The sequence below is a fragment of the Kogia breviceps genome, chromosome 11, assembly GCF_026419965.1.
Source record: "Kogia breviceps isolate mKogBre1 chromosome 11, mKogBre1 haplotype 1, whole genome shotgun sequence".
Taxonomy (NCBI): domain Eukaryota; kingdom Metazoa; phylum Chordata; class Mammalia; order Artiodactyla; family Physeteridae; genus Kogia; species Kogia breviceps.
Genome location: NC_081320.1, coordinates 65,363,050 through 65,375,581, shown reverse-complemented (window position 1 = coordinate 65,375,581; position 12,532 = coordinate 65,363,050). Strand labels below are relative to the sequence as shown.

The following is a 12,532-nucleotide window of genomic DNA, read 5'->3' as shown; positions in this document are numbered from 1 at the left end:
CTCTGCGTCTCAATTTGCTTACCTACAACCTCAGGGAGATCTAAGGGAGCTGGTCCAGTTGACCTCTGCGGTGCCTCTCAACACAGCATTTTCTGATCCTGTGAATTGATGAAAGGAAGCGATTTATCTCCTGTCAGCAAGGGGAAGGAGGGTGTGGTGTCAACGTGCAGAGTATCCTCCCCCCCACCCCCAGGGCCTAAAGTTAGAAGCAGCACTGTTGGCGAGTGAACGCGACCTGTCCTGACGGGTGTTTCCAAGCATTGCCTCGGCAGGAGGACAAGGGGTTGTTGCCTGGATCACAGGCCACAGTCTTAGAGCTCTAGAGTGTATCACTCCTCAGGGATCACAACCTAACACCTTCGAGGGACACTGGGACTGTAAAGGGGCCTCAGAGAATGTCGCCTCTAGGGGGAGCAAAGGTACACCCGCCGCATCCAGAGTCGCAGAGTCTCCCTTTTCTGGCTGGTGCGGGGGTGCGTCAGTGGTTCAAGATGCTGTAACTCCCTTAGACACCAGTTTCGTAGTAAATGACTCAAGCTCTGCCGTGAACAGCATGGGGTGGTGGGGATGGTGGGAGGCGAGACGGAGCAGTAAGCCAGTAGTCCCTACTTTCCAGTTCAGGGACCACCGCCACCCCTCCCCCATCACCCCATGCGCCTTAAAAAAAATTTTTTTTTTAACTCTCTTGCCCTTTCTTCCTTCCCGATTTCTAGTTCTGTTGTGCACTTAGAGGCCGACAGAATGGATCCTGCCTTCCGGGTGGAGTTTAAATATACGTGAATAATTTTTCATGACTATTGCGTCATCATGAGAGTCGTCGCGGTTCCCCAAAAGGCCTCCACGTCTTCTCCCAGCATCGGAGCCTGTGGACGCTTCTGTGCGCCGTGCGCACTTTCGCGAGGAGCCCTCGGCTCCTCGCGAGCGCTGGTCGCTGGGCCCCCTCCCCCAGTCTCACCTTCCTCCCCGTCGCTCCTCCTCGGCTCCTCCTCCTCGTCCCCTCCCCACAGCCCTCACGGGGAGTCAAGCTAGGGTGAGCCGGCAGGGCCGAGCGGCGTCTGCGGGCGGGGCGCGGGGCGCGGGAGCCGGCAGGCGGGCGGGCGGGCGGGGGCGCGGAGCCGGCAGCCCGCAATCCGGGGAGGCGCCTGGACCCGCCCTCCTCCGAGGCCGAGCGGGGAGGGGGCCCGGGCTGGCGCTGGGCGGGGAGAGCCGCCTGGCCCCTCCCCTCCTCCGCCCTCCCCAAAGTTGCTGTCTCCCCCGGGGCCGGCCAGTCTTATGATCCAGCGGATCCTCCTGGGGAGGCCGGGCCGGGGAGAGGGCGCGGGCGCCGAGCGGCGGGGGCAGCGGGCGGGCGCGGCGACCGGGGCCCGGGCGGGGAACCGGGCAGCGACCGAGGCGGCGGCAGCGCCCCGGGCCCGCCGCCCCCTCCCCTCGGGCGGGGTGAGCCGCTGCATGGGGCCGGGGGGTCGGCCCTGCTGCGCTGAGCGGCGGCGGCGGCGGACCCCCCAGGCGGGCTGGGGCTGAGCCCGGGGCCGGGGCGGGGGCTCCGGGGGGACCATGCCCGGAGGCCGGCCGGCCGCAGCATGGCTCACGGGCCCGGCGCGCTGATGCTCAAGTGCGTGGTGGTCGGCGACGGGGCGGTGGGCAAGACGTGCCTACTCATGAGCTATGCCAACGACGCCTTCCCGGAGGAGTACGTGCCCACTGTCTTCGACCACTACGCAGGTAAGCCTCGGAAGTGCTGACTAAGGGGCCGCTCCCCGGGCCGGGAACTTTGCAGCAACTTTGGCTGAGCCCCCTCACCGCCTCCCCTGCGCGCGCTCCCCACCCCTCCCCCGCCGCGCCCTCCGTCGGGCGCCCGGCCCCACCCCCAGGCTTTCCCTCTGGCAGCCCCTAGCCTGCCGGACCCAGCCCTCTTCCCACCCCCAACTCCGGTGCCCTGTCCTGGCGCCCCGCATTTCCCACCGCCCTCGGCGCCCGGGGCCGACCTCCTTGACCTTCCTACAGCTGCCTTCCCTATTGCCCCAATCCCCGAGGGGGAAACGTGGCCACGGGACTTGGGAGAAAGGAGTGGGCAGCTGGGGGCCACATCGCCCCGGCCTCACGCCACTTCACAGTGAGCCGGGCACAAGGGAAAACGGGTGGCATCTTTCTGGGAACTCCCGCTTGCCTCCAGCTTGGTTAGGAGGGAAGGGTCCTGGTGGGGAACGAAACTGCCCCAGAGCCTAGATGATTGTGAGCTTCTCTCCCCGCCCCCACTTCTCTGCCCTTGCAGTCAGCGTCACCGTAGGGGGCAAGCAGTACCTCCTGGGACTCTATGACACAGCCGGACAGGTGAGTGTCTTGGCCCCTGGCCGCCCCCCCCCACCCTTTCCCCAATTCAGGGTGTGTGTGAAGGGCCTTTGGAAACTGACGTCTCTAGGAGGGAGGGTGTGTCTGCAAGGGTCCCTCTGGATTAAGTATTTCTTTTTTCAAGTCACCACATTAGGAAAAGGAAAAAAAAAAAAAAAACCCTCAGCAACAAACCCAGACCAGCCTACCCCATGTGAACCCCTGGGCTGAAAGTTTCTGCCTGTGTGTGCCTTCTGTCTGGTGCCTGGTGTGTGGGTCCCAACTCCTGTTGCAAAGTGGCAGCGGCCAATCCTGAAGCGCTCTTATTTTTAGTTGCCGATGACCAGGTCTCCCCTCACAGCCTTTGTCTGGTCCCTCATTGGTGAGTGGTCTGCCTGCCCGAGGAGCCTGATTGGTGGGAAATGGCATCATCTAATATGATGGGAAGGCATTTGGTCCTGGTTATGTTTATTACAACATCATTGCACTCTGGGACTCCAGTCCCTGAAAACGTAATTTGTGGTATTACCAGAGGACCACAGGGAAAAAAGAAAAGAAACAACAACCATCCAGCCACTCCCAGGGGCAGGGAGGGGAAGGAGGGGTTAGGAGTTCAGTGTGAATCTTGGAGGAAGAGCTTTTTTTTGTTGTTCCCTAGGAAGGCCAGGTGACTTTGTCTGGGTTTTCTTTGGTAGAGATTATTATGCAGAAAGAAAATGCACCCTCCGACGATTATTTACAAATTAGAGGTGGCTTCTGAAGGATTAAGGTCTCCTCTCTGTCTCTGTCCCAGCTCCACCCTCTTCCCAAACCCACTTTTGCTGTGGACCTAAGATGATTTGTTTGATGAAGTTTTGCAAAATCCAGCCCTGTGATTAGACCTGAAAATTTGGGCAGAAGTTTCCACGTGTCATCCAGACTTGAGTCTTGAGAACATGTGAGCGGCTGAGGGCTTTGGAGAGTGTCTTTAGGGGATGTCCAGTAGTACAGTTTCCTTATCTGTAAGACGGGGTTTAAAAAATTCAGACCATTACCCTGGGCATATATTATATGCTGGATGCTTAGCACTGAGTCTGGCACACACTAGGCACACATTAGGTCAATAAAGAGGAGCTTTTCTTTGTAGCCCTTGTAGATTTGGATTTCAGAATTGTAGTACCAGGTTAGATTCCGAAGAATGTCTTGTTGGGGGGTTTGGCCCCAACAAGATGTGGGGCCAAACTCGATGTGGACTCTGGTTTCTATACTGTGAAGTTAGAGGAGCCTCTGAGAATAGAGAAACCACTGGCAGAGCACTAGGCACCAGGTGCCTGAGGCCGCCCACTTTCACCAAACTGAACCAGGTTAGTACAACGAGTTCTTAGCTTTCCAGGGCCCCTTTTCATTACCTGCCTTGTAGTTACTCCTTCTATCATTACCAGATGGTATGGTGGGCAAGAGGCAGAACCCATTCAATCAAATAAGACCAACTTTTAAGAAGTACAGCTGGTAAACAGCAGGTTGAAATTGTTGTTTGAAAGGGGAGAGGTTAAGAATCGTCTCTAACTTTAACTTCTCTCACTACTGCCTCTTCCCTTTTCTTTGTTACTTGTCACCATGGCCATCTTTTGACCACGAGCCCTATTCAACAGGACGTGTGTATGTCAGAGCTGTTCTGTGCACATTCAAATCTGGCAAATATCTACTGACTTCCTTCTACATATCAGGCCTGGGGCAGCCACATGCAAATATTATTTTATTTTCTCCACTAAACAACCCCATGAGATAGGTGATCCTCCATCTTTGCAGATGAGGAAACTAGGGCTCAGAGAAGCTAGGTTGCTGATCTAAAGTCACAGCTACGGAGCGGTGTTGCTGGGATTAGGACATGGGTCTGAATCTCCCATAGTTTGAGGCGGTTATATACAGAGGAAGTCATGGGAAGTGCTGAGGTGCCACCTGGGTTGATTGGGTTGCTTGTGTCTCTGTAGACCTGGTCCCTGGAATCTTCACAGTCATTCTCTGAGTGGGGGTTATATGCCACCCGTGCAGAAGAGAAAACCCAGGTCCAAAGAGTCAAGTGCTGTTTTCAGTGGAGATTGTAAGCTATCTTCCAAGTGGGATCAACCTATTAGTGAGAGTCAGATATTACTGTTTTTATCCAATGGTGGATCACCTACTCTATTGGCTAAGAAGTGTGTTAGGCCCCCTTGGTGTTTCTCCCAGAGTCTAAGGTTTCTTCTTAGTTAGCAATAATTCACCTTTCAGCATCCAAGGGTTTATTACTAATAAGCAATCTTAGCAACATAATCATCAATGAGATTAAATGAGTGCCCACTTTGTACCTAGCACTGCTCTAAGCACCAGGGGGGCACAAAAGAATAAATTTAAGATAGGGATCTGCCATGTCTGAGGACAGCATAGGTGGAAGTGTCTGAATTAGATGCAATGTGTGATATGTAGGAGATTCCTCTGTTGTACTTGGTCATTAAGACCTCATGCCTCTATGAATTGATAACCAATTAATCTTACAATAATAATAACAATAAAGAAACACATTCACAAGCATATACATATAGAGAGAAATTTTCAAGTCTGATGGGCAGCAGAGGAAAGCCCATGGGCTTTGGAACCAAATAAGCTTGGGCCCAGATCTCCACCTTGCTGTACTGGTCCTGTGATTCTAGCTATATTATTAACCTTCTCTGTGATCTAGTAAAAATTGTGGTTAATTAGAATCTGCACTGCAGTGTTATAGGTCGGCTTAAATTGTTTAATGTATGTAAAAGCAGCTGACACTGTTCTTCGTTCATAATAGTAAATGTGTAATAAATATGAGAAATTATTGTGCTCCACTGTGGGCAGTTTTATGGGGGGAAGAGGTCACATGTGGAAGAGGACCGTGTATTATACTTGGAGTTGATAGAAATTCTACTAGGATGCCAGATCCTAGAGGCTTTTTAGCGGAGGTATGATGCTAGCTTTGTACTTCGTAATTGCCACGGTCCACATCACTGGACCCATGGACACAGTCAGGTGCTCCCTGCTCTAAATGCCTTGTTGTGTCAGATAGTTTCCTTTCTTGATCAGAACCTGCATCCCCAGTGATGTAAGAGAAACTCTTAGAAAAATGAAGAGTTCAGCATAGAATTTGAGAACCAAGTGGGGTATGTAGGTTTCAGTCGATTCTACTTTGGGAGGTAAGATGGGATGAGGGAGAAGCTCACAGCACTTTAAAAAGTTCACTCATGCACTTGGGCTCTCACTGTATTTGAACAACAGCACATCTCCCTTGGGTTGGAACTTCTAGACTGTGTGCTTACTGTTGGGTCCCCTCTTTGACCCCAGTTGAGTTCAAAGCCATAGGTAACAATGGCCCAATTTAGATATTAAAGAACATATTATGGAACTTCAAGAGATGACTGTAGTAGATAACCTCTTGCCTTCCGGAGTAGACTGCTTCCCCCTTAACCTCCACGGCAATTGGCAGAGAGAGAGAGAGAATATATAGTGAATGTGAATGTGTCAGGCATCATGTTGAGTCCCATCACGTTCTCTGCCTGGGCACATCCCTCCACACCCCCGACACACTAGCATTAGGCCAAAGGGAAGCCCCCCTCTCTTGGCCAAGCCCGTGGTGGCCCAGGAGCAGCCCGACATTTTACTGCCAAGCGTTTCAGAGTGGAAGTTGAAGGCGCTCCTTCCTCCTCCCTGTGGCCTGCTGGAGGGGTCCTGCTTCCGGTCTGGGCCTCTGCAGCGCTTCTCTTTTCTTGCCTGGCTTTCAAGGCTTCAGGGTCAGCTCTGCAGCAGCCCCAGTGTCTGCTCAGGGAGGTGCTGGAGGGGTGAGATTTTTCCCTCTGACTCTGCACTGTTTGGAGCTCAGGGGAGGTGGGAAGAGCTCTGGCTCTTGCAGACAAGCCAGTGGGAGCTGCCTGGCAAGCTGCTCTCGAGGTGCGGGCTCCAGGCTGATCTCTTAATCCTTGGCAGGAAGGCAGAACTTGATACCCTAAAGAGGGAAGGATGGACGCCCAGTTTATCCCAGGTCCCGGAATACCCACACTCGGCAGGGTGTGTTGGGGTTGAGTTTGGGTTCCCTAGAGTTCCAAATTTAGCCACTGCCTCAGTGTGTACAAGTCCATATGTGTGCTTTGGGGTGTGCTGTTGCTATATCTGTTAACTTAAACACACACAAGTTCAAGGATGCATATAAGAGAGCTATAAATACCTTAGCTCAGGTGTCCCCTGGGGTTGGTTCAGGGATAAGCGAGGTCTGTTTCTTATTTGACATAGCCCAGCAGCTGTGGCTGCCTTGCAGGCCCTCTGGGTGCCCAGGGAAGCACTTCTCCTCCAGAAGGGAATCTCCAGGGAGGCAGCTTGGGAATGCCCTGCCTTCTGGAATGCCCTGCAGCACCCAAGGGCCTAGTTTAACAGGAGGGGGGAGGGCTAATCCCAGGGTATTGCTACTCATAGAACACCTCCCACCTTCAGGCATGCATCCTCACAAAACCTTCCGAGGTAGACTCTTCCCAGGTGAGGAAATTGAGAGTGAGTGGGCTTATGAGAACCAGACCAAGATGTGATTAGGAAAAAGGTTTTCCTTACTTTGGAGGGGCCCACAGGAAGCATCAGTAGGGCTCAGGAAGTACCCACTCACATCACCCAGGCTCCAGGTCTCTGCAGCCCGACACTGCATCCCTGAGGGGCCCCGGGAGCAGAGTTTGGGAGGAGCCGCAGGGTTCCTTCCAGACATCAGCTGCAACAGGTGAGATGCTGGCACTGAGCATCCTGGTTTCCCTTAGTAACCTACTGTAGATTTGTCATCTGTGCATTTTGCTAACCTTTTTAGAAGCTATTTATATTTCCAGTCTGCACTGCATCATAGGGAATGCTGGTTTCCTCCTCCGCGTGGGGAAGGTGGATGGCCTTTCTTGGCTGCCTTTGCAGTGGCCAAATGCCCTGTGTCCCCCTTCTTGGCACTCTGATGTGGGTTTGGGATGTGATCCTCTGATCCCTCCGGCTTCACTTCTCTCATGATTCTCTTGAGGTTTGGTGACATTTACGCTCTGGGAACCAAAGCTTACCAGCAGGTGTATCAGGAATAGTGTTATAGGTGCGCCCAGATGCCATCCGCTCACCTCGGGAGTTGGGGGGGCCCAGTGTGTAGCTTCCAGGGGGCTGAGCATATATGGTCATTTTTATGTGTGCCAGGTTGTGAAAAAGGTGGGAAGCATTGCTTTAAAGCTCATGGGTTAGAGGCCTTATGGAGAACTGGGTGTTTGTGGTTTTGTTGTGGAATTTGGGGTTTCAAGAGGTGAGCCCTGGTGGTATTAAAACAAAACAAAACAAAGCCGTTCTCCACGGGGCTATCGGTTTCTAGCAATGACACGTGTTGGCAGCAGCTGGTACTACCAAGAGGCCTCAGGTACAGAATAGCAATATGCAAGGAGGAGGAAAGAGAGGCTGTTACAAAGAAACTAAGCCCAAAACCACACATGTGTTTAAAATTCAGGCGCCTCAGCTGAATTTCCTTTCACTCAGAGGGCTTGGTTTTGCCCTAATTTGGTGTGTTTGGGTCAAGGAGCGGCTTTCCTTGCCCTCAGCAGTTTGCTGTTCCTCTTTTAGTTTCTGGCAGGCAGCTGCTTTACACGAGGAAGAGAGGGGAGACCCAGCCAGGGAGGCTGCGCGGGGTGGCAGGATGGCCATGGCAGGTCATCGGAGCCCTTCCTGGCCACCCAGCTCTCCGAGTACAGTTCTTCCAGATCCACTGCCTGCTGGACTGGCTTGATTCTCTCTAAGCTCCATGAGGACAGGTGACCGTGTCTCTTTTTCTCCACCGTGTTTCCAGCACATAGCCCAGTGCCTGGTGCATGGTAGGTCTACAATAACTGTTTCTTTCTTTTTTTTTTTTTTTTTAATGAGGTTTTTTTTTTTTTCTTTTTAACATCTTTATTGGGGTATAATTGCTTTACAATGGTGTGTTAGTTTCTGCTTTACAACAAAGTGAATCAGTTATACATATACATATGTTCCCATATCTCTTCCCTCTTGCGTCTCCCTCCCTCCCACCCTCCCTATCCCACCCCTCTAGGTGGTCACAAACCACCTAGCTGACCTCCCTGTGCCATGCGGCTGCTTCCCACTAGCTATCCACCCTACGTTTGGTAGTGTATATATGTCCATGCCAGTCACTCACTTCATCACAGCTTACCCTTCCCCTTCCCCATATCCTCAAGTCCATACTCTAGTAGGTCTGTGTTTTATTCCCGTCCTACCCCTAGTCTCTTAATGACATTTTTTTTCCTTAGATTCCATATATATGTGTTAGCATACGGTATTTGTTTTTCTCCTTCTGACTTACTTCACTCTGTATGACAGACTCCAGGTCCATCCACCTCATTACAAATAACTCAGTTTCATTTCTTTTTATGGCAGAGTAATGTTCCATTGTATATATGTGCCACATCTTCTTTATCCATTCATCTGTTGATGGACACTTAGGTTGCTTCCATGTCCTGGCTATTGTAAATAGAGCTGCAATGAACATTTTGGTACATGACTCTTTTTGAATTATGGTTTTCTCAGGGTATATGCCCAGTAGTGGGATTGCTGGGTCATATGGTAGTTCTATTTGTAGTTTTTTGAGGAACCTCCATACTGTTTTCCATAGTGGCTGTATCAATTTACATTCCCACCAGCAGTGCACGAGTGTTCCCTTTTCTCCACACCCTCTCCAGCATTTATTGTTTCTAGAGTTTTTGATGATGGCCATTCTGACCGGTGTGAGATGATATCTGATTGTAGTTTTGATTTGCATTTCTCTAATGATTAATGAGGTTGAGCATTCTTTCATGTGTTTGTTAGCAATCTGTATATCTTCTTTGGAGAAATGTCTATTTAGGTCTTCTGCCCATTTTTGGATTGGGTTGCTTGTTTTTTTTTTTATTGAGCTGCATGAGTTGCTTATAAATTTTGGAGATTAATCCTTTGTTAGTTGCTTCATTTGCAACTATTTTCTCCCATTCTGAGGGTTGTCTTTTGGTCTTGTTTATGGTATCCTTTGCTGTGCAAAAGCTTTTAAGTTTCATTAGGCCCCATTTGTTTATTTTTGTTTTTATTTCCATTTCTCTAGGAGGTGGGCCAAAAAGGATCTTGCTGTGATTTATGTCATAGAGTGTTCTGCCTATGTTTTCCTCTAAGAGTTTTATAGTCTCTGGCCTTACATGTAGGTCTTTAACCCATTTTGAGTTTATTTTTGTGTATGGTGTTAGGGAGTGTTCTAATTTCATACTTTTACATGTAGCTGTCCAGTTTTCCCAGCACCACTTATTGAAGAGGCTGTCTTTTTTTTTTTTTTTTTTTTTTTTTTTGAGGCTGTCTTTTCTCCACTGTATATTCTTGCCTCCTTTATCAAAGATAAGGTGACCATATGTGTGTGGGTTTATCTCTGGGCTTTCTATCCTGTTCCATTGATCTATATTTCTGTTTTTGTGCCAGTACCATACTGTCTTGATTACTGTAGCTTTGTAGTGTAGAATGACTGTTTCTTAAATTGAGTTGATTTGCATTTGGCTGTCAACTCATTTCTGCTAAAAGGTTGACCAAAGACTAGAGCTTAATTAAGAGCTTCTGGCACAACCCCTTTCTTGGAAAAAAGCTTTGTTAATTTAGTAGAAGTCTCTAAATTTCAAAGGAGTGACAGGCTTGGAGGTAAGCAGCAGGCCAGGCGCTATCCCCTGACCCAAAACCTGGGGGCTTTCAGTGGTCCCCAGTGGGCCCGTCCCCCAATGCTTTCTCTCAGGTGCGGACCTCCACGTCTTTCCTGAGACCACTCACTCTCAGATGCCCTGAGGAGGAGGCAGCTTGGCAGTGACAGTGTGGGTTGTGGATTCTCTGGAACATTTTTGAATCCTGCTCCTCCTCTCTGTAGCTGTGAGCCCATCAGGCAGCCAACTTCTTCCCTCCCTGTGGGATGGCCACCTTGCAGGGTTGCCATCAGGGTTACTTAGAGATGATGTGTAGTTGTCCCAGATGGCCTCACGCTCAGTCAGGGGTGATGGTCCCGACCAGCTTTGGGGGCTCTACCCCAGTTCAGTTCAGCTGGTGTTGATTCAGTGCCTCCTCTGTGTTCGAACCTCCTGTGGGAGAAGAAAGGGGGAATCAGATGGCAGAAAGCAGCGGGGAACACTCCTCATGTGAAATTGAGTGGTACACCATCCCAGTTGAGAAGAGGTAGTAGGGATAAGCTCTGGAAAGCTGTAGGCTTGCAGGAAGAGATGGGAGGCAGTACAGTAGACTGGTTATCACTGTGGGGCCCCCACATTGGACTGCCAGGGTCTACTTTCCAGCAAGGGGCTTGACTTCTCAAAACCTCAATTTCCTCATCTGTAAAATGGGGATTATAAAATCAAATCAGAGCTTCGCAGCTCCCAGGTAAGGGATTTTTCTTAGCCTCAAGGCAGCTGGGTAGGGCCTGGGATGGACAGCCCTGGGCTCAGGTTGTCCCTTCCAGCTTGAGCCGTCTAACCTCAGTCACTTAGCCCATGGCCCCTCTACCCCACCCACTGTGTGCTGAACGCATCTCTCTCTTCTCTGTCCCAGGAAGTGAAAGCTTGGGAACCATTGGGCTAAATGAGGTCATGCAGGCAGAGGGGCCCGGAGAATGGATATTCTGGGTGCAGAGGAATAGCGTGGGGAGCACAGGCACCGGGTGTCCCCAGTGTGTCTTTTTATGTTACCTCGGATCCCTGCTATCAGTGTCAGCGTGTGGAGTAGGGATGAGAATGAAATTATGGAGTTTTTCACCCAGTAACTGACGACCTAGTAATTAGAGAGAGATATTAATCTGGTGCTGTGTTACTTGTTGATTTTAATAGAAAGAACAGAACATGGGGGAAGGGGCCTCTATTATTGCTGTTTCTTTTCAAGTGACTGGTGGGAGTAGAGGCCCAGCCGCCTCTCTCCTGATGCCACGCTCGCCAGCCCTTCCCAGACTCAGGGAAGACTCTGGGGTTTAATAATGACACTCTTGTCAGTGAGTGGCACTTTTACAGGGTGTGAAGCACGTTGCACATGCTGCTCCGTGAAGCTTCTCACCTGCTCTGAGTAAAGGAAGCAGGTCGTGGTTGCCTCCTTTGCAGGTTCAGAGAGGTTAAGTGACTTGTTCAGACCACAGAGCTGGTAAAAGGCAACATCAAGATTGCAGGCCAGACTGCCCAACTCCAAGACCTGGGTTCTCTGTGTTAAACCACTCACAAGAATCAGCTTGATGGTGTTATATGTCTCCTTTACATGACGTATATTCTGTTGCGACAATTTCCTTAAAAAGTACAGTCTGGGCACATTGCTTTTCTGGACAGAAGAGTTGGTGGAATGGTGTCTATAGATGGGACACTAGGGGCTGCTGCTGAAATGGCTCCTTAAAGATACCTCCACCCCACCTCCACCCTGGGAGATTAAGGATGTTTTGTCCATTTGTTCATTAACCTCCATTGTTGCTGAAAAAGAGGACTTCCCCTGCGTGGTGCAGGTAGCTGCACTGCCAATGAGGCTGTGGAAGAAACTTCATGCTGGTGCAGGTGTCACCTGTTCCCAGGAAGGAGCTCTGCGCCCCTTTGCATTGTCACCCCTGCTCTGCCTGCCAGCCCTGACTTGACATGAACTTGCTGTGCGGGGGCTGCCAGGCAGATGTCTTTTCCATCCCATAGGGGCTGCCCCAGGCTTTTCTTTTCTCCCTTTAGGAGTTTCCTTATTTAGGTAAAAACTGCCATTTTCAACCTGTTTGTCCCTCTTCCATCGGGATATGCCCTGAATATGCACCCAAAGACTTCCTCTGCCACCCACTCCTCATTTTGCCTGCCTTCCTGAGCATCCTGTTGACACCACCTCCGCATGGGCTCCCACATCCCACGTCCCACAGCCTGGGCTGCGTCCCGCTGCTGTGACTGCCAGGACTAGATGAGAACACTCATTCAGTCAGTCAGCAAACATTCCTTGAGCACCAAATCTGGACCAGTACCTGTGCAAGGGGCGGGGCTTACGAGACAGATTGGGCCCAGGCCCTGCCCCCAGGAGCTCACAGTTCAGCAGAGGGGGGAAGGGAGAGGGTGCCTGTTCATTGGGGGCACAGAGGAGCCTGGGTTCTGTACTTCCCAGGAGATGAGAATGGGCACAGCAGCCTGGGGTTCTCCAGGTCGATTTTAGGTGGAGAAAGTGCTCAGATTGGATT

The 12,532-nt window shown here is 50.9% G+C and overlaps 2 protein-coding genes across 6 annotated transcripts in view; one reads left to right on the top strand and one right to left on the bottom strand.

Moving 5' to 3' along the window:
- The window catches only part of ATP6V1E2 (ATPase H+ transporting V1 subunit E2), a 143,960-nt gene extending 142,903 nt beyond the window's left edge, over positions 1–1,057 (bottom strand). For 4 of the 5 annotated variants that reach the window (XR_010835545.1, XR_010835546.1, XM_067007648.1 and 1 more), the window contains exons 1-2: positions 956–1,048; positions 23–98 (exon numbers count right to left, since the gene is read on the bottom strand). The gene's annotated coding sequence lies outside the window, so the exon portion shown is untranslated. Of the gene's footprint in view, positions 1–22; positions 99–955 lie in introns of all 5 variants that reach the window. The other variant, XM_067007647.1, reaches the window with a different exon arrangement.
- A 438-nt stretch (positions 1,058–1,495) lies between these two features.
- Positions 1,496–12,532, top strand: part of RHOQ (ras homolog family member Q) — a 37,813-nt gene continuing 26,776 nt past the window's right edge. The window contains exons 1-2 of the mRNA XM_059078345.2: positions 1,496–1,722; positions 2,273–2,331. Coding sequence (XP_058934328.1) covers positions 1,581–1,722; positions 2,273–2,331 — 201 coding nt within the window. The 5' untranslated portion in view covers positions 1,496–1,580. The remainder of the gene's footprint in view (positions 1,723–2,272; positions 2,332–12,532) is intronic.